This window comes from Cantharellus anzutake, assembly GCF_015039405.1.
Source record: "Cantharellus anzutake strain C23 chromosome Unknown EI90scaffold_21, whole genome shotgun sequence".
Classification (NCBI taxonomy): Eukaryota; Fungi; Basidiomycota; class Agaricomycetes; order Cantharellales; family Hydnaceae; genus Cantharellus; species Cantharellus anzutake.
The window spans coordinates 742,922-765,385 of record NW_024066971.1 but is presented as its reverse complement, the minus strand read 5'-3'; the positions used below and the strand labels follow the sequence as shown (position 1 = coordinate 765,385).

Below are 22,464 nucleotides of genomic sequence, written 5' to 3'. Positions count from 1 at the left end.
GAAAGTTTTCGCACCTTCCAGTGTAGCGAGGCCTTCGTCATGGAGATCGTGTCCACTACTAGTAGTATCCACCAGCAGCCTCACGGTTCTGTGTTCGGCATTCGCCGTTCCGACGCCTCGGAAAGATCATTCTGAATCCCCGTGATCGTAATCGGAACCCACAAAGTTCCGGCCCACGACCTTTGCTGAGCCCTCACCACAGTGCGAGCGTTGAAAGCCATGTCTGCTCTGAGCTCCCTAATTTCTGGAGCTGATTGTGGCCCATCTAATGCATTGTCATCAGTAGTCAAACATGCAGAAATAGATCGAAGTTTGCAGAGGGTGAGCTGTTTGCCAACCCACAATTTGTGTCCACCAACACAATCGTTTCTTTCAGGACAGAGTTGGTGGTCCTTCTCAGATGAATGTGCGGAAACCGCTCTATAATAGAAGGAATATGAAAATTTAACCTCAAACGGCACTTTGTAATAGCTGCATCATCTCCCTTCAAGCTCGTCCCAAGGACCGTCTGAAGCTGATCAAGCATTGGCACGACAATTCTTCGATGGAAATGCAGCGCCTCCGATACCTCCCTCCCTTTCAGCCCCCTTCCCTATGATTCTTCCGAGTCAGCCGCTTGCGCCAATCAATCAGGCGCAGCTTCGACGATCAGATCCAGCAGAAATGGAGAGGCTCTGGAGTACAAAAGCTGCCGGAGAAAGGGCGGTACAATCACTCGCAATGGCTTCTGCGCCACGCAATGGCCAGTGGTTAACGGAGTTCAATACGATGACCCCTGCTCCCATTGAGGCTTCACGACCAGGTAAGGACCCGTCATCGGCTACAACTTTTTGATTTCCTCATCCTCATTATTCCCTCTAGCTGGTCAAGGCCACGACCCGATGGCTCTTCGATCTTCCGCTTACGCTGCCGGGATGCTGTATACCCCTCAGATGTTTAGTCCACAAGCGGTTGTTGTGGCACCTGCCACTCAGGCTGACTGGGAGAAAGAGTTCAGCAGACTTAGCGAACTTAAAGGCGACGAAAAAGGGAAGGGCAGACTTATCGAAGTCGACGATGAGGGAAAAGCAATTGATACATTGGAGGAAGCCTTCAAGAATGCGACTCTTGAGCAAGATGGAGAAAAAGGTAATTTAGACGACTATATGAAGTCATTTGAAAAGTGGGTATCCAAGTCGACTCTTCAGAATATTATTGACCAAGCTTTTGCTAGGGTCTGGGAAGAAGTTAAGGTAAACAATAGTGATCACGATCTCGACGGGCTCGCAGCACAAGAGGCCGACTATCGCCAACTAATGCAGCAGATGCATGAGCTGGATGGAACCGATCCTGATCTCCTCGCTCAGGTGAACGAGTCCATGGCCAACCCAGATGACGATCTAGTCGGTGATTTCGGGCTGAACGATTTGGACGACATGACGAAATATGATGACGAGGGTGTTCCTATACTTGAAGCCTATGAATTTGGTTCGTTCTTTCTGGAAAAATATTGTGCTACCGTTGATGATGGAAATCAGAACAAAATAACCCGTACCTCAATGATGCTTCTTCGAGTGGTCATCTCGCAAGGGCTAAAGAGCTTCTGGCTACAAATGGATCGCTAGATGAGGCTGCCCTCCTCATCGAAGCCTCGATACAGAAAGGAGAATTGGGGAAAGGAGGGTATGAAGCCTGGCTTCTGCTTGGAAGAGCCCGGAGCATGGATGAAAGAGAGGTACAGGCACTGAGAGCACTGCGCGAGGGCACACGGATAGCGCAGTCGACTGGGGATGGGACCACGGGCATGCTTGTAAGTTCCGATCTAATGATTCGAGATCATCCTATTGGACGTTCTACATCAGGATCTCGCCATCAGTTACACGAATGAATTGCATGACCTTGCCGCTCAACATATCCTGCGTCAGTGGATACGAGCTAAGTACCCGGTGATGAAACTTGCCCAACGGCCACAGAATAGCTATCGCAGTCCATGGTCTTCGCATGAGCTTACGACGGAAGATTTCCTCCTCGTTACACGGTATTTACACTCTAAAGGCCAGATGGATCCAGAAGTTCAAGTTGGGCTCGGTGTGCTCTTCTATTCTAATGCGGAATATGACAAAGCTCGGGATTGTTTCGAAAGCGCATTGCAAGCCCACCTGATGTATGTGATTCAGCGTGGGGTTTGGATGCCCATTCATCAATCAATCTAGGACTATCTTATGTGGAATCGGCTTGGTTCGAGCCTGTCTAACGGATCGAAACCCGAAGAAGCTCTTGGTGCCTACCGTGAGGCACTGAGACTTAGGCCAACGTATACGAGGGCGATATACAACGTAGGCGTTGCCTGTATGTATCGATCTTTTCCCGGTGTTTTCATATGCTTATGTGCTTTCACATCACTCCAGGTTTGAACATCGGGGCTCACAAGGAGGCAGCCGAACACTTCCTCAGTGCACTTACCCTACGGAACCCTGATTCAGCAGTACCTGGTGGTCCTCCGATTGGGGGGCCGTTGAAAGACAAAGATCAAATATGGCAAACCCTCAAGCGCACATTCACCGGCATGGTACGTGATTTGCCTACTCAATCAACCGGCAACAAATTTTATTCAACGACGAAACTTGGACACAGGATCGTCCTGATCTAATAGAACTCGCAAATATCGGGGACGTGAACGTCTTCCGTGGTGAATTCGATTTTTAAATACTCGCGGACTTTGATCGTCGCATTTCGCCTAATTTTTTTGTTCAAGTTCATGTCGATGTATTTTAGACACCAACCTCGTCCGCCCAATGAATGGACGGATTCAGTTTGAATCAGGCGGTGTGCAAGAATGTTGGTTCCGTTGATTTTGATGGCATAAAAGATACAGGCAGGGTTAGGGGCGAAGTCACCCAAAGAGTGTCTGATCGTGGGGCGTTCCAAACAATCCTTGCTTCCAACTACTAGGTTCTTTCCATGCTGGAAGTCACAGCACAGTTAGTGGAGAACTTGAGGCGACAAAATTGAAGATGCCTACCAAACTCTGACAATCCTAATACACGCCCAACAATATTGGCCATCAGGTAGGCGTCTTCGCGATTATCGCCTTCTAGGACGTATTGAAGTATGACACCAGTGGCAGGAAAGCCGGTTGGTGGGAGCGAGCGAAGCAGTTGCTTCGTGATGCCCGAGGAAGGTAGATGTAAATCTTTAAGATCAGTCCTTCCCGTATATGCAGGAATGAGCGCTGATAGTGTAGAAATTGGTCCTGATGATGGAGCCAGTGATCTGTTGTGTGATGGTAATAGGTGGTATACTGGGGTACTAAAACAATGTGAATTACCGACCGGGGAAATAACGAGGCATCATTTATGGCTTACATCATGTGTGCATCGTCTCGATGCGACAGGTCAAGCCCTGATAGAATGAGTACTGAGGAGAATTTTTGCTTTTGGGCAAAGTCAATGAGGGCGGATATAAATTCTGACTTGCAACTCTGCGGAAGGAAGGAAGCGTCGCATTCGTGGAATAAGAATAAGACCACAATAAGAGGGAAACTTGGCACCTTGATAACAGGGGACCTTTGCTGCAAGAGGTAGAATGGATGCCCTTCTTTCCCAAAGAGTTCCAGAGGAGTCGTAATCCCAGGCAATCCATCCTCACGTCCTCCAATTACAGGAAACAAGTATTCTGAGTCGAATATACCCACACGCTGCATCCCGACAGAGGACACAAGTAGGTCAACCGCCAGTTGTCCAAGGTTTGCGGCAGACACGATTGGCTTTAGGATAATGAAATGGACATAAGTATGGTTTTGCTCTCTAGTCAATATGTGCCTCTGGAAAGAGGCAGTTGGCGCGTACAATGACGAGCGTGGTGTCCTGAAATGGTAAAGGCACGGTGGTCGTGGCTTGAAATTCCATGGAATGATCGTGAGCAAGCGTTTACTCGGTGACAATGTCACTGTGACTATGACGCTTCCAGATTTGTATCAAGCTTGGCCTAGCTTGGCCTCCACCATGTCGAGCATGAGGTTTCTCTCCCTCGAGCCTCTCCCTCTGGATATTGCATCTAAGAAGTCGGAGTACCCAGAGACGCATAATCTCAGCAAAAATTACCTCGCATTGAGCGATTTAGACTTTACGAATCCCCGACTTACAGCACCGAGGGCGACATCACATATCCTGGACGAGGTGCAGCATATATTTGATTGCTTTTTCCGGGACTCAGATCTTACATCTTTCCATGGAGATCAATGCTTCTCCCTTGAACCGGACAATCAAGAATGCCCCTCTTTCGAAGGGTCCTTCTCTGCTGACCCAGACTTCATTCTCTGCTTCAATTGGGACAACGATAAAATTTATTCTCGGCCTATGTAACCTACAAATCCCTTATGTAGGGGAGGCAACACGAATGAAGGATCTATCAGCTACATGTATGTGCTAATGATCGCGCCCGGTTGCGGACGCAATGATCGGTTCATTAGTACAACAGTTCGACGTACGAGGGGAGCAGGCTCTCCTGCTACCAAAACAGTCTCTAGTGTTGCAAAGACGTGAGCAGGAAGACCTCGCCTTTGCTGCTGCCCAATACATCAGGTATCTAATCGCCCTATTGCCTTCGCGAGGTGTCGCTTAACCTCTTCTGGGAGCTTCTACAACTGTATTTGGCTGGTCATAAACGATATCATTATCGGTGCCGCGTTTGGGAAATTTCTTCGTGACAACTGCGAACCCCTTGCGGAGTTGCTTAGCTATTATGCGCAGGTACGAAATAAAAATTCCTCCCGCAACGCCTCCCAACCGAAATCCTCAGCGCTACGTTGTGGAGGATGTTCGTAACACGCTCATTTGGCTAGACAGCTGGCCAGTAGGGCTGAAGCTGAATACTCAGCTCAGTCGGTTCTTTTGTGTTTCCTTCATGGGTATAGGAGATATATGGGGCAGTGAGTAATTCACAGAACTCTCGCTTTCTTGCATTGATTGCGCGTTGGATTCCCTTAGATTTTCTCCATGCGGTTGCGCCGTCTCTACCATGGGCCATTTTCGGTATTGGCTGTATGGGCTTATTAGGGATGACAATGATTTTCTCTCTTTTATCCGACACCCTCAGCATCTTTACTGGCTCCTTATATTTCTGCTACCTTGTCTCGACCAAAATTTTCAGCGCCCAACTAGTTGTCCTAGGATCACTTTTCAATCTCTTCAGAGGTCAGGTCACTTTGCCCCGTGTGATCATATCGCGGGCAGCTTATTTGTCGGTGGTTCTCAGGAAAGCGGAGAAACGTTCTAAGAAACCGTACCGATTCATGGGACTATGATATAGACCAGTTAATGCTTGGAACAATCCTTTTCACCCTTGTAACTTTCCTCTTTCCAACCGTCCTTGTCTATTATCTTCTTTTTGCTCTCGTACGTACCTTCAGTAATCCTATCATTCTCTCCTTGGAAACCACCCCCCCCCCCTCCTAGTGCCGCCTGGGGATAATTATGATTCATGCATGTTTGGAAACCGCATTGGCATTCATGAATCATTTTCCTCTTTTTGCAACGATACTTCGTTTCAAGGATCCGGCCCGTCTACCTGGTAGGTGTCCGATCCGAACGAACTTTTCTATTCATCGACAGCAAGCCTTAGGGGGTGTCTATCTTGTCTTGAGCCCCGGTCCGCCACCGAGGCTGGTCCCAAAGGTGGGTGCATTTGCCCAAGCGATTCATTCACCACTTAACACACTTTGAAGAATTCTCCGGTTCCATTTTCTCAGATCTTCTTCCAGCATCGTACGTAATCTTCACGGTTCATCGCGCTTTTGCTGAAAGAAAAACCTCTTTGCCCCCCCCCCCCCAGTACGTGTCTGGTCGAAATTGTCACAACATTATAGTCCATTGCGCCTGCTTCGGTGCGTCGTCGCTGGCATACTTATCATGCCCATTCCACGATACTCAATCCGATATGACATGGTTGGGATTGAGGAGCGGACTAAGAAAGACGAGTGACTTTGATGCATGAGGATGTTGTTATTTTATTGGCTATTTACTTTCGGGACAATTGCTTCAGCTTGCCGATATTCCAGCGAACGCCATCGCTAGGAAAGACTTGTATTATCGGTGAAGCTTGGCAGATTATCTGATGTTCTTCTCTAAGTCGTTGTGCCTCGAGTCCAGACACGGTTTCTCGATTGTGTCACAATGTGAGAGGCTGATGGCGTGTGTTGCGGCTTGAACAATGGTGGCTCACTCCCCAATATTTCGGAGGGGCATGAAACCCCAGCGTATAACTCTGCCACTGAACGAGTAGACTCTCGTTCTTCCACACTCGTTTGCCTACCGGTTACTTTCAGCGATGTCGCCAATCGAATTATTTCAGCGGGGGCGCAAGTGTAAGGCGTAACCCGCTTACATAGTCAGCCCGACACGGGTATATGAACTAGATAGTTCTTTTGTATCTAGCCCCTCCCAATCAAGTTCCTTGGATTTTCTACGCGATTCAATGGGTTTGCCGGCGTGAAGCTAGCTCGGTTGTTGGCATTAGCCAATCTTGAAGAACTCACACTCTTCATTTCACAAATACACTCGATCAACAACCTTGAACTAACCTCGACTTCCGATCGGGCTTGGAACTAGCCACCCTAAGCCTTCAACCTCTTCACTAGCCTTTATAGAACAAGTTGCAACAAGATGATGAGCTTAATTCCGGAGCGGAAGAAACTACGTGCTTTGTACGTGCCTTTGGTAGCTTCTACCTACAAACCTCTGATTGTCGTCTGATTGCTGCCTTCGGTGCCACGTGTCAACTAAGGCGGAGCACCCACGCCGACCTTCCAAAGGCATGCAGTTCTCCTTGCTCCGTCTCAGTTGACACTTTGGCCCCAGGGACAGCAATCACGCAACAATCACCGCGCATCGGAGGTCTGTCAGTGGAGGCCACCAAAGGTACGTAGTTTCTTCCTCCATCATCTCGTTGCAATGGGTTCATGCTTAGGATTGCCAGTCCCAATCTCGGTCAGAGATCGAGGTTAGTTCAAGTTTTTGATCAAGGAAGTGATAAAATGCTTTACGGCGACAGTCGAGCGGAGGGTCAGTACTGAGATATTTCCCTTCGCATACGCTAGTCGCTGTAAACGTTCATCGAGCTTTGATCTTACTCAACACCAAACAGACCTCTAAGGACCTTATCACACTATTCACTGCGCGATGGCCATGACGGACACAACCCTGAACACAGATGCTTCCGATGCTCAGGATTCCAAGACTGGTAGAGTTGCTTGTATGGCTGAACTAGGTTGGGGGTGCACTATGCAGGAAGAGAGGTACAATGACGTAGTTCCATATGGCTCCGGTTGTTGCAACCATTTCAATTAGGATGATTATTAATATCGTTGAATTCTCATATCGCTTCTGGGCTCACGATCGCTCGCAGCCACAGTTACACCGTAAACGTAGAGTTCAAGAACCCACAGCTAGCCTAGCAAAGTCCTCATAAGCGATTATATTTTTAGGCTGACTTGTATGCATCACTACACTGGATATCTTCTCATTTACAGTCGATGCATCAAGACAGAACCAACTCCGATTGCAATCGCTCAATCGATGACCGCAGGGACATAATCGGAAATCGGTCCATATCTGAAATCTGTTTCAGTGACCAGCCATCATGTTCATGTCCACCCACGTAACTTATCTACTTCTACATGTCTGTCATCCCGATAGAGTTGGAAACACCTGGCTGCTTTGATAAATCGGACAGAGAGGTAAACAATCGCTGGCCTCTGGTAAGTCAGAGAACATCGCGAAGAGGAGAGTGGGCATGGCTACGGATTCGTGCTTGAATATATGGGCCAGCGGGAGAATATGGGGGACATGGTAGCTGTGGTGCAGACCTGTAGCTAGACTCCGTTTGTAGGTTGTTCCACCTTTCATCATAGATTTTGCATGAGAGTGCGTATATCCGCTAACTGATGACCCCTTCCAAGACCTTCCAACGGAGCAGCCATAGTGGCATATGACAGTCGAAGATATTTGCATAGATGTCAGGGTATTCAGAACGAAGCTGACGAGAGTATAATTTCGCTTCTTCACCCATATCAAATGCTTCTGCATAGCGGCTCAGGCATGGAAGTATCCTGGATAGATCCCGCAATGCCCAGGCTAAATCAGCAGCATATGGGATTGGATGAGTAACGTGTATAGAACGCCAAAGAGAAATGGATTCTTCGATGAAAGGCACTGCTTCAGTGGGGCAATCGAGGTAATCGAATGAGAGAGCGAGAGTGTGGAGTGATCGAGCCAAATCTGGGTTGTGTGACGTGGGATGAACAGCAACGAGCTTGCGCAAGAGGCTGACACTTTCTTCAATCACTGGGAGTGCATCGGAGTAACGTCCCAGATTGACCAATGATATATTAAGATTGATGAGTGATTGAGCCAAGTTGGGAGTGTATGACGTGGGATGAACAGTAATGAGCTCGCGACAGAGCTTGACGCTTTCTTCAATCACCGGCAGTGCCTCGGAATGATGTCCCACTTTGCGTAATAATTCATTAAAATTGTGGAGTGATCGAGCCAAATCTGGGGTGTATGACATGGGATGAACAGCGACGAGCTCGCGCCAGAGCTTGACACTTTCTTTGATCACCAGGAGTGCCTCAGAGTAACGTCCCAGATTGTCCAATGATATCGTAAGACTGTCGAGCGATTGAGCCAAATCAGGGGTGTATGATGTGGGATGAACAGCAACAAGTTCGCGCCAGAGCTTGACACTTTCTTCAATCACTGGCAGTGCCTCAGAATGACGTCCCACTTTGCATAGTGATTCATCAAGATTGTGGAGTGACAAAGCCAAATCTGGGGTGTATGACGCGGGATGAACAACAACAAGCTTGCACCAGAGCTTGACACTTTCTTCAATTACTGGGAGTGCCTCGGAATGACGTCCCAGATTTCCCAATGATATGTAAAGATTGTTGAGCGACCGAGCCAAATCTGGGGTGTATGATGTTGGGTGAATAGCAACAAGCTCACGCCAGAGCTTCACACTTTCTTCATTCACTGCAAGTGCATCAGAATGACATCCCAGGCAAGTGAGTGATCCATCAAGATTGTGGAGTGACAAGCCAAATCTGGGGTGTATGACATGGGATGAACAGCAACAAGCTCGCGCCAAAGCTTGACGCTTTCCTCAATCACTTGCAGTGCCTCGGAATGACGTCCCAGATTTCCCAATGATGCATAAAGATTGTTGAGCGATCGAGCCAAATCTGGGGTGTATGACGTGGGATGAACAGCAACAAGCTCGCACCAGAGCTTGACACATTCTTCGATCACTGGGAGCGCTTCAGAGTGACGTCCCAGATTGTCCAATGATACGTAAAGATTGTTGAGCGATCTAGCCAAATCTGGGGTGTACAACTCTGAATCCGCTGACACAAGATAATGTGAGAGGGCTACGGAATCCTTTGCCAACTCATGTGCCTCCTGAAATCTTGAAAAGAATGACAGATTCCGTCTCACTTTGTCAAGTACTCGGACCAACTTTTGAATGTCTTTCTTTGAATGCCGATCAACGCTCAACTGAAAGAGAACAAGACTGAATAAGAATCCCTTATAAGCCACACTGATATTTATGTAATACCTTAGCCCACTGGGAAATGACAACACACTGATGTATCCTTCTGTTCTCACACAGACCTCCACCCAGCGTGTTATATGCTGATTCAGAAATGTGAGAACCGATCCACTGAGTGCCTCTAGCGGCTCCAGAACTTTGTTGAGGTGGTACACGATATACCGACACGAGTAACGGAGTTGTTCCGACAGCATCTCTTGATGGATGTGCGGCAGTACGTCCTTTCGGCCCAAATATTCGATCAGCCCCAAACCCTCCACACAGCAAAGATCTTTATTCAAGATCTCGGTAAGGCGCAGGGCCATCTGGGCATTCACCCTTATCGTATCCACCATGTGACGATGATGCACAAGTGATTCAGGACCAATTTGGCCATGAGGAAATCACGGAACGACTGATGAATGATGCGGATTGGTGTGTCGGAATGGGAGACTCCTAATAAGAGCGGAGCAAGTTCAACTAGCGTGTCACGGATGGAGGAGTTTAGGATGGGCGACAAAATTGCATCCCACGTTGCAGTAGACAGCGGTTGCTCAGCAATCAGGATCGCCCCCATAACGATGTGGTAGTCATGCACGAAATCTTCATCCTCCCAATCACATTTGTCCAGAATGGCCGTATACAGCGTACCCATCACTCCTTCAGGAGAACCCGTTGATCGAGAGGCACCTGTATTGAGCAGCCTATCCAGCGTTTTCCTCGGCTTCTTGGCCAGCCTCACATAACGGAAGACGGTGCTGATCCAGATGAACAAGCCACCAGCTTTCTCCGACATGTTTTGAACCAACAAATCTTCATCGAATTCGTCTCCCTGACCCAAATGATCATTCTTCAGACAACGCAGCTGCGCGCGGATGTAAACAGAGCAGTCTTGCTTATTGGCATTATCTAAGATGTCAATGCCAAATCGGTCGATAGGAAAATTGGGTGAAAGAAGACGATCCACGAGGTAAGTTTGTCTTGACGTGACAAAGAACTTGATGTTGGATGGTAATTTTGGCACTTCATTCCGAAGTATATTGGCAAGGCGTTCCAAGTCTCGCGGCTCACACTCATCCAAAGCATCAACAATTACTACCACAGGATCGCCGAAAGCCTTCCGAAGGAGAGGTCCAGCCACGAGCTTCTCGAATTGTACTGGGAAAGATGCAGTGGCAAGGGTTGGATCGTCCCTAAGAATGGATATGATGGAGGCACAGTATGAGGGGTCGCGTTTTGCTAGAGATCGAGCCATGCCGCTGAACAGGCGATCTGGCCGCGACTGTTCGCCTGCTTTGAAGAAAAAGGACAACAACAGTGACCCTTCGCTCTTGCACTTCGCCGCGATTGAATGGGCAACGGATGTCTTGCCAGCGCCGGCTACGGCTGTCAGTAGCATCACCCGCTTCGCGTCGTCCTCCATGTTGTGACACCAGCTCATGATACAGTCGACAAGATCTGTTCGGGTGCCCTCCATGCATGCCTCAGCTGGGTCATGGTGGGCGATGATGGGATATCGCAGTTCACTCAAAATCAAATCGCTCTCTGAACGGTCCTGGTTATTTGCTATGTCTGTTAATTTGGCGCCGGTCGTTAGGTTAGTTCTCAGCTACATGATGCCAAACAGTCAGGATAGTAGAGGAACAGCAATGCGAGGAAGAGTTACCTGAAATGATGTCAACGCTTTGTCGAGAACTTTCTTGAAGTCATCAATCCTGCCCGGATCCTTCAACTGTGAGAAGTAGTTGATAAGAGCGTGCCGCTTCTTCATTTTTGTGAGGATCGGTACGATTTCGGCGACGATCTGTTTTAGCGCGCTGTGGAGTGGCGCGTAAATGTGATAGCCGGGCCGACCAAAAACCAATGATACGCACTCGTCCAGCTTCTTGGCGTTCTTTAGCCAAGGTTTTGCCTCTTCCGTTGAAGTGTCATAGGATTCGATGGCCGCTAGCACATCCGCTACAACATCAACCACATATTTCCCAAATTCCTTCCATTCTTTCCTATCCGACTTGAACTTCTGCGTGATACGAGTGATGAGCCTTGGTTCCTTATTCATCGCAACCCATTACTTACTTCGACCTCGCTGAAGATGAAGAGGGCGGCGCTAGTGGGACCTTTTAGGGGAGGGAATGCATCGGATGCAGCATTGATGGCTCTGAGAATCGGGACGGCGATGTCACCTCCTGCTGTTAGAAGGCGATCAACATCCCGTCTGAGAGCGTTGGCCTTCTCCTTGAGCGACATCGTTGGTGGGGGGGGACAGACCAGCGTAGATTGGTGATAATGAGGTGGCAGTGAAGCAAATATATGCCGCACTTCCCAAGAGCCATGTGGACGGCATGAGGTACCGCGCTTTTCATTCGGTCACATATGGAAAATGAACGCACCGAGTTGACATGCATTCACCTTGTTGGGGAGTTTTATGTAATACTCAAGATATTGCGACCCGCCATTGGGAAGATGAAGCATGTCAAACTCGATCATCCTAGTTGTACAATAGCAGTGATCGTGTGAATCCATGAATGACTCGAGACAGTCATTCGGCCGGGCCCGTCCAGCACACTTACACCGACGACCAACATACGCATCTACTGGCGTTGTGACTTTTGGATCGATCGCATCGGAGTCCCTATCCCCGGGTTTCTCCAGACGAACAATGAGCGCCTCTCTTTTCCCACTTTGACTCATCCACCGCCTCTTCTCTCTCCAACGTGACCGTACCCTCCCACTCATCTCAACTCTCATAGCTTCGCTCTGCGCCTCTGACATACTCCACGCTGTTTCTTACTTACCCCCAGGAAGTGTTTGATTCCCTCAGGGATTAGGAAACAAACAACATTCACCTGTCTGCGTTCGCCCAAGCAACAAAATCGGAACCCGAAGGACACGGCTGCGAGAACTGTTTCCTCTCAAGGTCTAGCACTAATAAATGAATCAATTCGCCAACAACACCCGGCCTCAGGAACGAAACGACAGCTATGAAATCTACTTTGTTTCGATCACACCTATTTGGTCTCTCGTTTTATCGTGCTCATCCTCTGGTCTCTCATGTAATGGACGCTGGTGCTCTCCCAGTGTTCTCTATCGGGTTGTCAGAAGCTTAGGAATCATACCCCTAATTTGCAATGGCGACAAGTCCTGGTGATTCGGAGCCTGTTTAGTTCACCAGCGACAGTGGGATGTTATCCTTTTTTGTATAGCCTTAGGAACTCTTTGCTCGTGTCTATCCGGAGCCAAGCGTCCCATACAACACCTCTTATACAAGTGAATGTGTTCACACCTTTCTTTCTCGATCCATTTTGCTTCAACCCAACGGAGAGCCAAAATAACGTATAAGATTCACTGATTCATTCTTTTTTTTCTTATCATACGTCTCTCCTACCACCCTTTGTTGGCTTCCTTTGATTCCTTTACTTCCAATTCCGGCCGCTGGCGTCATCGTTTTACCAACTCATCACATTCACTGTTCATCCACGGTCATCGGACGCGCGCGTGTAAAATAATTATGCGGACTCTGTGGATCGTTGAACAACGAGCGTCTCGCAGCTCCACTAACTCCTATCTCGTCTCCGTTCTTGCTTCACTGTCCACTTCGAACATACCCATTGTTCTGCCAAGTCTTGGGAGCAATTCCCTTCTCGTCTAAAACTGCTGATGGTGGATCTGAACTCCCTAATGGCAATGCTGGTAGTTGAACCCCTTCATTTAGCATTTCTGCTCGCGATTCGGCAGAGATTATCGACCCAAGGGATTTCGTTGCCTCAAGCAACGGTGAGTTTCCCAGTGCGCTCCGGGTCTCTGTATTGTGGGGAATATCCAGTTATGTTTTGCTTTCGAATCCGATTATGCAACGCCCTACAGTACTCCACAACGTTGTCGACCGTTGCAGACCAGTTCTGGACCACGGAGCACATAGATGAACCACGAAAGTGCGAACCAATGGGAGGTGCGGGAAAGCGAAAGGCCAGCAATGATGTTCACATCGCCCAACATCCATTTGGAATTCACTGCCGCGTAATGGAGAATACGGACAGATTATGGGCGCATCTGACCCATGACTTCAATCACCAACCTTACGGTTTCCCACAACCTGCAGTCGAGGACCTTGGTTGTGATACTACTATATATCCGAATTGGGTAGGACTGTGGCTTGTCAGTTTTCCTCCTTTCGCACTTTCCATCGTCTGCCGTCTATTCTAGTGCGCCTCATTCCTCCGGGAGATGACGGTCAACCCCTTATAAGAAACCCTCGGCCGACATGACGGGAATTTGAGGTTGTGATATCCATTGTTCCCATTGTCTCAGCTTCCGCATTCTTCCTTCTCTTCGCGTTCAGTAAAGAAGCTTACAAAAGAGTCTGGACTCGGATCAAGACTCACATTTTCCAGGCGAGCTCTTCTGACACAGCGGTTGAGAACACAACTCACCAAGGTCCTACTGGGTATGTTGGTTTTCTGGGAAGGGATGCTTAGGCCCTCGTAGCTGGTACTCTACAGACAATCGTGGGACTCCGCCGTGTGGGGTATATAGTCACCAAAAGGCTGTTGAGCTGGCTAATGATCCAGCCATAAAGATGCAATGCGAAAGGCAATCTTGGATTTCTGGATGGTAACCGAAAGTGTATACTACACCCCTGCTGAATGCCATGGGCAGCATCGTGTTTAAATTATACCTATATTGTCCATCATATTCTCATCAAAAATGCGAACCTATAGTGATCTACACTCCGCTTAACACCCCCCTCTTCGAGAAGCCGAGAACACACCGATGTGAAATACGCGTGCGGTATCCTGAAGCCTCCCGGTCGCAACTTCAGGGCCGTTCTTCATCCATTGAATTGAAAGCCTTGCGCCACATCTCCCACGATGATGATGACTGGGAAGACCATGACAACAGAAACGCAATCCGAATCGCGCTTCGCGAAGATCAACATTGGTGGGAACTGCAGGTTAGTCAGAAGAGGGCGTAGTCGGTGGGGGACTCGGAAAGAGATCTGAGAAAAAAGCAAAACGTGGACATGTAAGATCAAGAATTTAAAATGGAAAGAAGCCTTGCCAGCATCAGCGTGGCGAAGATGAGGTCAGTAACTCGCCAGCTGCAACCCCACTGGTTTCGAAAGTGAGAGTAAACCCAGGATTGTTGATAATAACAGTGTTCCTCACATCGTACAAAGCAATGAGCTTAACGAATTTTTTGTTGGGCGCAATACCAGCCGCAGCGTCGAAGACGGGGACAAAGTCAGTCGAGTTGACAGTGCTCATCCTCAGCGTATGCGGAAACTCCCTAGCGGATAGTGAATTTGCCTCCCCTTAAATAACAGGGTCTCTGATCACCAAAACTCCATTCGGCCGGGGGGTGATGCATCAGGCCAAGCACACAGTCTGTCAGTGAGTGGCCCGTAGAATCGCAGAGGACCGTCATAAGTTGCTGGCTTTTCGACGCGAGCGATGAAGTCGACCACCAGCACATTATGAGTTGGAACACGGGGCCGTCTAAGTAAAATAACACCGGCGACAAAGTCGTCATACACTGGCACCGTCATATTGCTGATACTATTGCATCACTAATATCACTCACGTAAGCTTTCCGTTCAGTAGAAATAGCCTTACCACGACTTTGACAGCACCGAAACGAAGGAACGATGTGCCGCCGACAGACAGTTGTCATAAAACCTTCCACAGCACTAAACTTGTCACGGATAACCTTAGCAAGGGTAGCAAGGCAGTTGGTGGTGCAGGAGGGATTGTAAGCATCCAGATTAACGCCGCTACGAACATCGGCGTAGCGGTCGAGATGATGAGCACCTTGGCGCCACCCTGCAAGTACTACAATTAATATCTCGTCACACAGACAACAACTATGACAGCATTTTTCTATAGTTGCGAAGACACTTTATGGAACGAAGGATCTCGTCCCGATGACAGTAAAGGCGAAACTTCCGAATTTGATGGTGCTCAGAAGCCAAGGAATAGCAGAGGGATCCTTCTCAGAAACCGCTGCGATGCATCAACGAGTTTCCCGTTCTTGGCTTCAATAGGAGCCTTGAAGCGCCAGTACCTTGAGTCAAAAAATACAGATTTCTGAAATGACGTGGGCGTGAGTACTACTCGCATGTACCAGAGATCGATAAGAAGATCGGTTGGGGTAATGCCCAGCTGGTCAGACCGCATTAGTGACGAAATCCGTGCTCACCTATTGACAGCATCTACGTCGACCTCGCTATGAATCAGAGCGCTACGTCGGGCGATGCGCTTAATGGATGCCATCTGAGCTGTCTACGGTCAAGACCCACTACATTACTCTAAAATGAGCCCACGAATCTGAAAAAATGACCCATCAACTTGCTAGTCAATAGGTTTGCACATATATCCGTTGATTCTTATTTTTTAACCTGGCCTTGCGCCGAAGCTTCTGTGGAAAGTACGCAAAGGTGCGTACGTTTGGTCGGAAATAGACAAAACGACGAATAGCGTGACAGAAGAAAAGGCGGCTGCAGTCCACCTGAAATACGTATCAGCATGACCACCAAAATCCTCAAGTAAAGATCAGAAGGAAATGGGGGTGTAATAACTCTAAATCCAGGGTGAATGAATTGCATAAAGATACACATCATCATTTCCAACTTGGAGCGTTTCCATTTTTATTAAGGCCAATAGGAGCATAACTTGGAGAAGTCGCACTCGCAAAATACCGAGTGCGAGGCGGCGCCCGTGCGCAATCCCCACGCGGAGGCAACCCTCAGCAAGTTGCCTTGCAAAGAACCACGACAAATCCCTTTTAAAACCTCCACACGCTGGCGATTAACTGTCCTGCTCGTCAATATGGCAATAGACTGGCAACAACCCTTACCCTATGTGCCCAGACCACAGTGTTTATCACATGATAAATGTTCTGGGCGAAAGTCTGCACCTTGATATCACGATGATCTTGGACAGCTATTGTGAAGGGAATGGCATGATGCCCGAGACAGCTGCAACAAATGAACAGGATGGAGAGCCATTGCGCCAACCAAGGTACGAGGCGCTCGGCGAGGGAGGAAGGATGCTTCACATGGTCTGTGTCTTTATGGTATCTTCCTCCCAAAGATCAAGGACCAGAAAGATGAAGATTCCTGCTTCTGCGAGAAGACCATCCGGGCTTGCAAGATGTTACGGCATACTATTCAGCAGAGAACTCGCGCACGAAGCAAACCCTCCCCGACAGCGTATCTTCGCCGTCAGTAATGATTAAATCACCATCACATCAGCTAGAATCCAAGCACCTCATGGTAGGGTCCCCTAGTTTGAGAAAAGCCGGGAATTGAACCACTGGGACATAAAGAGACCCATGATTCTTTGACACGAGATAATGGCCTCTTTGACGAGGTCTGGGTCAGGTCTTGCCCGAATGGGGAACCGTCTTATCATGGACACCAAAATATTGATCGTGGTTTTCAGCACAGCATGCACCACATGAAGCTAGTCACTCGACTACTAAGAGCCTGTTCCGACTCGGACGCACAGGCTCCTATGTAAACAAATAAATCACAACAACCAAAACAACCAAAAGCTACAAGCCTGCGTTCGATTCCCAATGTGCCAGTTCTCTCACAGCCGCCGCTTACGGATCAGAATCTTTACTAGTACTCAATTCCGTCGCGTTGTGCACCCCTGAATGTGCAATGTGGGAGCCGAGATGACTGGACAATTTTCTTGTGATTATCCCACAACAGTGGACGAGAAAGATTCTGGATGGGATGTTTGCCTTAACATCTTCAAAGGGCACTCCGATGTAGTCAACTTAGTTTCGTTCCTGAGGTCCAGGGTAACTTCAGCATCTGGTGACGAGGAATTGGTGACGGGAAAAGGGCTCACCAACCTAGTCTCATCTAATGGTCCAGGGTTGCCTCAGTATCCAGCGATGGGACTGTACGAATATGAGGAAGTGACTGAGGAAGCAATTTCCCCTTCCCAATAACACTATATCCACCTAGAAGACTGAGCAACTCAAACAAGCCCGTACACCAAGCAATGTCTAAATTCATGACAACATGATTTGCCACCTTTTCGGGGGCTCATCGTGCTGCCCACATCTCATACAACTTCTCCGTCTTCGCGGCAGTGACCCCGATTCCACTACGGTAGAGGCGCCGACCAGTTTCCTGGTGTTCCACACCGCATTTTCCGCGTACCATCTCTCCCCACCTTGGTTCTCCGTTCTGGATTGTAGTTCCACGAGTCTGAATTGTTTGGTCTTGCGTTAGCTGTATATACGCAAAGTCAGCCCATCTCCAGTCAATGCCCAGATTCGGATTTCAGTCACCATGACCCTTTCAATCGATCCTAGATTTCCTTTTAGATTGGAGTTTAGTCGATCCATTGTTAGGGAGACCCTTCATCATTTCGCGCCATGATTGATCTCTGTTCAGAAAGCTCGATGTTCCGGTGCTCCGCCCAACTTTTCGGCTTTCTTCTTGGATCAGATGGCCCCTTCGGAGACGAGCCCTGACCGCTGTAGAGGTAATGAAAAGGATCCTCGTCTGCGTTTCTCTTCCTTCCCACCTGGCTTGAATCTTCTTTTACTGCACACGAGTCCCCTCGCATCTCGCCCAATGGCCCTCTACTACGTAACAGCCCTGTCATACATCGCAGCCGTCTTGGTCGTGATACCATCCCCTTCTCAATGGCGTACCAAGAACATTCCAACCTTATCAATCATTGCGTGGTTATTTATAACCAACGTTTTCCAAGGGACAAACACAATAATCTGGGCAAATAACGTAAGGGTTGTAGCGTCAGTCTATTGCGACATTGGTGAGCAGAATGAGATTACTACTAAGTTTACGAAAGCTCTCGGAGGGCTGATAGAGGACGTGTCGCGGCCCCTACAAGGTAACATGCTATGGATGGCTAGTACTTGGGGATTACCAGCAAGCACTGTCTGTCTCACTCGATACCTTGCGAGCGTAACTTCTCCAAATTATGCCCCTATTGGCATTAACGAAAGACGGAAACGTTTCTGGTTCGAGATGATAATGTGTGTTTTTATGCCATTCATTTTCAGTGGTCTTCGTGAGTTATATCCCAGGTCTGAGTTTACTGCTAATGACGATTATATCTGAGCAGACTATATTCTGCAGTCCCACCGGTTCTACATTGGTGAGTGCATCTGATCCATGGCTTAATTACTACCCTGACATTTTCTCTCAACCTGCAGAGGAAGATTTTGGTTGTAAGAGTGCTGATCACGTGACTTGGGCAGCAATCTGGCTTCTCCTTGCCCCTACCTTTGCACTTTCCATCGTTTCCGCAATCTTTGGTGGTGCGCCTCATTTCTTCACTGGGCCGCAACAACCGAGCCCTGACGATCCGGGCTAGGCATTTCGGTATACCGGTTGGCGCGATGCCGCATGAAGTGTCGCAAGTTGTTCGCTAATTCGGCTTCTGGGCTCGCCACTAGCCAGTACTACCGACTCATGGCGATCAGTTTGCAATTGGTCATCACTGACCTCATTATGAAGCTATATGTCGAGATTTCCGAAGTGAAAGCCTATGGTATATACCCTTGGGTTAGCTGGGCGTATGTCCACGAGCATTACGACGAAATCCCGACATTCTCCAAGGGCGATGAGAGCCGGGTGGGTTGGATCAACAAAGTTGTAGGATCTATTATTCCCGTTACCTACGCTTTCGCGTTCTTCTTTCTCTTTGGGTTTGGTGAAGAGGCTTTTTCCGATTACAGAAGGATCTGGGCTTGGATCAAGACCCACATTTTCCGGGTGAGCTCTTCTGCCGCGGTGGTTGCGGAACGCGGAAACATGACCCACCCAAATCTAGCTGGGTATGTTGCTTCCCTGGAAAGAATGCTGAGGGGATTGTAGCTGACGTTGTACAGAAGATCGGAGGACTCCTCTGCGTAACGTATATAGTTATCAAGGGCTGTCGAGTTGGCTGAGGACCCAGCGTAACATTGCGGTGCGGAGGGCAATCTCAGATTCCTGGATGTATTGCTGAATGTAAAGAACAGTATCGTGTTTGGGGAATATTAAATATGGTCCAGGATGGCTAATGCTACCTAGTCTCACATCACCGTCGAGATAGCGATTTACACTTGACCCACAACCCGCCAAAAATCTGGACCCACCTTGGAGTTTCGATCATACTTTGTCGCTTAATCGAATTTCCAACCTTCCTGTCAAACTTCTCGGGGACACATTCCCGGGAACATCATCGAATCATGTACATGCAAGAGTTGAATCAATCAACGGATGCATGACAGAACACTATATATGTAGTACAACTTGATTGCAGATGCCATCAATATATCATTGTCCTGATCATCAGAATTCCTCCATTCCGCACCAGGAAATGACGCATCGGACCGGTAGCTATGTAACCTCAACCGCATCGTGCTGATGTACTATGCACTCGTGGATGGTCAAGTACACCGAATGACTCCCGAGGGCCTATATAGAAGCAAGGAGCCTGTACGTACATGTAAACTCAGGGGAAAACGATGATATCATTATTACACATATCTAAAACAGTACGAATTTCTATTTTCAGGTACTTTCATCCTGCGTACTCCTTCCTCCCAGCATTCGAGAACGTTCCGATTTTTTTTTTTAAATCCCGGGCCTGAACGTCATCCCTCGTCCTCGTCGTCTCCTACAAGTTGCTTTTTCTCGCTTGAAGATGCAAATGGCACATTCAGCAACGCGTTCGTATCCGTGCATGATGAAGCGTTAAATTCGTGTTGCGATTCGGTCGGTCGGTCGGTCGTGGAGTCGATCAATTTTTTAGTCGATTGTTTTCATACGGTTGGTACATGCAACACCACCATGATCATCATCGTGATAGAAGATGGAGCGCAACACATAGGGAAGTGCAGTTTCCGTCATGATGAAAGGATTTTTTCGAGGTGGTTCAATTCAACGGACGGATAAATACGGGTCAAAAGAGAGCGCGGAGCCGATCGGGAAAAGAGATACGAGAAGAAAAGCAAAACGTGAACATCTAGTATCAAGAAGAATGTGAAATTAAGCCTTGCCAGCATCTGCCTTGGCGGCGAAGACGAGGAGATCAACGACCCGTCTGCTGTAACCCCACTCGTTCTGAAGAAGTAGGATAATGGAAACCATCAGATTCCTGCCCCGTTAAACCATGATAACGTTCGAATACTTACATCGTACCATGCGATAAGTTTAACAAAGTTCTTGTTGAGCGCAATACCAGCCGCAGCATCGAAGACGGAGGACGAAGTCTCGCCGACAAAGTCGGTCGAGACGACGGCATCTTCAGTGTATGCGAGGATTCCCTAGTGGACAGTCGATTTGCTTCCCCTATCTCCTTACACGTAGTCAAGCGAAAACATACCTTGAGCTCATTCTCAGAGGACTCCTTGATGGCGGCCTTGATTTCGTCATAAGTCGCCGGCTTCTCAATACGGGCGACCAAGTCGACCACCGACACATCTTGTGTCGGAACACGGAAGGACATGCCGCTAAATTAATGCTAATAAAAATAAATTACTAACCCACTGAGAAAGAACACTCACGTAAGCTTTCCGTTCAAAGTAGGAATGACTTTGCCCACGGCCTTTGCGGCACCGGTGGAGGAAGGAATGATGTTGCCACCGACGGAACGCCCGCCACGCCAGTCTTTGTTCGACGGCCCATCAACAGTCTTCTGAGTGGCCGTCGTAGCATGGACAGTTGTCATAAGACCTTCGACGATGCCGAATTTGTCGTTGATGACCTTGGCAAGAGGAGCAAGGCAGTTGGTAGTGCAAGAGGCATTGGAGATCTGAAAGGCGACGTAAAGCAGTGAACATCATGTTCAGTCAGCAATACTTACGACTTGGTACTTGGGGTCGTAAGCATCTAGGTTGACACCGCATACGAACATAGGCGCATCGGCCGAGGGGGCCGAGATAATGACCTTCTTGGCGCCACCCTTCAAGTGAGCCGAGGCCCTACGTAATCGTCAACATCTCGGCACATGAACAACGATTACAACGACATACTTCTCCACGGTTGTGAAGACACCCTAGGGAATGAAGGATTTCGTCTAGTTGGCATAGAGAAAGGCTGGAACCTGCGTACTCACAGTCGATTCAACGATGTACTCAGCACCGGCAGAACCCCAAGGAATAGCGCCGGGATCCCTCTCAGCAAACACTGAGATAGGCTTTCCCTCAACGACGAGCTTTCCGTCCTTGATTTCGACAGAACCCTTGAAGCGTCCATGCGTCGAGTCAAACGTGAACATGTATTTCTGAAATGATGTGCCAGTGAGTCTCGTAAGACCAGGTCGTGCCCCTGGAAAGCGCTACTCGCCATGTACTGGAGATCGATGAAAGGACTAGGGGAGATCGGTTGGGGTAATGCTCAGATCGGACCATTATCGACGATGATACAGGTTCGCTCACTCGTTAACAGCAACAACGTCGACCTCGCCATGAATCAGAGCGTTACGAAGGACAATACGTCCGATACGGCCTGATGGAGGGTAACGAAGCCGTCCAAATGATCAATATTCATCTTATGACTCGAAGATGAACCAACGAACCGAATCTGGACGGGAAGGATTGTAGTGAGGAAGCAAGCAACTTCGCGATCGATAAGGCTTGTATACATACCCGTTGATTCCTACTTTAATACCCATGTCACTGGCTTTGTTTTCGAAATTTTCGAGGAGAGTAGGTAAGAAATTGGGTTAGGTTTGGTTGGGGGGGAGAGAAAAGTAAACCGGTGGGACCAAGATAAATACTCCTACCTCAGGCGGCGATTCCCACGCACGTGCGTCGCTCACATAGACTCGAATGACTCCCCGGCCGATATTCAATAACGAATTATCGGCGTGCTAGATGTAGGCAGATGACCCAGCGGCTATGCTGGATGGTTCGCTAGCACCG

The 22,464-nt window shown here is 48.4% G+C and overlaps 8 protein-coding genes across 8 annotated transcripts; 5 read left to right on the top strand and 3 right to left on the bottom strand.

Annotated features, from left to right (window-relative positions):
• Window positions 1–114: 114 nt before the first annotated feature.
• EI90DRAFT_2972114 (uncharacterized protein) lies at window positions 115–2,900 on the top strand. The gene is made up of 10 exons (XM_039055747.1): window positions 115–321; window positions 377–406; window positions 472–802; window positions 862–1,162; window positions 1,214–1,467; window positions 1,518–1,789; window positions 1,842–2,147; window positions 2,193–2,328; window positions 2,388–2,548; window positions 2,614–2,900. The coding sequence occupies exons 1-10, from the start codon at window positions 220–222 to the stop codon at window positions 2,683–2,685; spliced, it is 1,965 nt and encodes a 654-aa protein (XP_038916586.1). The 5' UTR covers window positions 115–219; the 3' UTR covers window positions 2,686–2,900.
• On the bottom strand, window positions 2,858–3,969 carry EI90DRAFT_2995602 (PAC2 family-domain-containing protein). Its single transcript, XM_039056194.1, has 5 exons — window positions 3,828–3,969; window positions 3,530–3,745; window positions 3,345–3,460; window positions 2,984–3,288; window positions 2,858–2,943 (listed from the first exon to the last, which is right to left on the bottom strand). The coding sequence occupies exons 1-5, from the start codon at window positions 3,885–3,887 to the stop codon at window positions 2,873–2,875; spliced, it is 768 nt and encodes a 255-aa protein (XP_038916585.1). The 5' UTR covers window positions 3,888–3,969; the 3' UTR covers window positions 2,858–2,872.
• Window positions 3,970–3,980: 11 nt separating this feature from the next.
• EI90DRAFT_2995599 (N-acetylglucosaminyl transferase component-domain-containing protein) lies at window positions 3,981–6,436 on the top strand (the record flags this gene model as incomplete). The annotated part of the gene is made up of 11 exons (XM_039056193.1): window positions 3,981–4,157; window positions 4,216–4,399; window positions 4,451–4,562; window positions 4,616–4,730; window positions 4,780–4,909; window positions 4,968–5,174; window positions 5,236–5,375; window positions 5,436–5,550; window positions 5,602–5,654; window positions 5,705–5,744; window positions 5,812–6,436. The coding sequence occupies 11 exons, from the start codon at window positions 3,984–3,986 to the stop codon at window positions 5,958–5,960; spliced, it is 1,419 nt and encodes a 472-aa protein (XP_038916584.1). The 3' UTR covers window positions 5,961–6,436.
• A 1,478-nt stretch (window positions 6,437–7,914) lies between these two features.
• Window positions 7,915–11,814, bottom strand: EI90DRAFT_3123113 (uncharacterized protein; the record flags this gene model as incomplete). The annotated part of the gene is made up of 6 exons (XM_039063572.1): window positions 7,915–9,011; window positions 9,074–9,893; window positions 9,953–11,176; window positions 11,234–11,384; window positions 11,442–11,587; window positions 11,644–11,814. 6 exons carry the CDS (start codon window positions 11,812–11,814, stop codon window positions 7,915–7,917), a joined length of 3,609 nt encoding a protein of 1,202 aa, XP_038916583.1.
• Window positions 11,815–13,245: 1,431 nt separating this feature from the next.
• On the top strand, window positions 13,246–15,654 carry EI90DRAFT_3016129 (uncharacterized protein; the record flags this gene model as incomplete). Its single annotated transcript, XM_039056954.1, has 9 exons — window positions 13,246–13,341; window positions 13,432–13,516; window positions 13,876–14,011; window positions 14,136–14,188; window positions 14,286–14,518; window positions 14,629–14,807; window positions 14,891–14,957; window positions 15,194–15,315; window positions 15,450–15,654. 9 exons carry the CDS (start codon window positions 13,246–13,248, stop codon window positions 15,652–15,654), a joined length of 1,176 nt encoding a protein of 391 aa, XP_038916582.1.
• Window positions 15,655–16,146: 492 nt separating this feature from the next.
• EI90DRAFT_3056294 (uncharacterized protein) lies at window positions 16,147–17,058 on the top strand (the record flags this gene model as incomplete). The annotated part of the gene is made up of 1 exon (XM_039060224.1): window positions 16,147–17,058. A coding segment is annotated over exon 1 (374 nt), but the record flags the coding sequence as incomplete, so codon positions are not given.
• A 1,102-nt stretch (window positions 17,059–18,160) lies between these two features.
• EI90DRAFT_3123111 (pheromone A receptor-domain-containing protein) lies at window positions 18,161–19,468 on the top strand (the record flags this gene model as incomplete). The annotated part of the gene is made up of 5 exons (XM_039063571.1): window positions 18,161–18,620; window positions 18,675–18,707; window positions 18,766–18,870; window positions 18,927–19,389; window positions 19,447–19,468. The coding sequence occupies 5 exons, from the start codon at window positions 18,161–18,163 to the stop codon at window positions 19,466–19,468; spliced, it is 1,083 nt and encodes a 360-aa protein (XP_038916580.1).
• Window positions 19,469–20,106: 638 nt separating this feature from the next.
• Window positions 20,107–22,214, bottom strand: EI90DRAFT_3280735 (glyceraldehyde-3-phosphate dehydrogenase; the record flags this gene model as incomplete). The annotated part of the gene is made up of 10 exons (XM_039066778.1): window positions 20,107–20,662; window positions 20,734–20,865; window positions 20,925–21,051; window positions 21,106–21,353; window positions 21,405–21,522; window positions 21,574–21,596; window positions 21,657–21,824; window positions 21,857–21,911; window positions 21,979–22,048; window positions 22,160–22,214. The coding sequence occupies 10 exons, from the start codon at window positions 22,212–22,214 to the stop codon at window positions 20,588–20,590; spliced, it is 1,071 nt and encodes a 356-aa protein (XP_038916579.1). The 3' UTR covers window positions 20,107–20,587.
• Window positions 22,215–22,464: the final 250 nt, after the last annotated feature.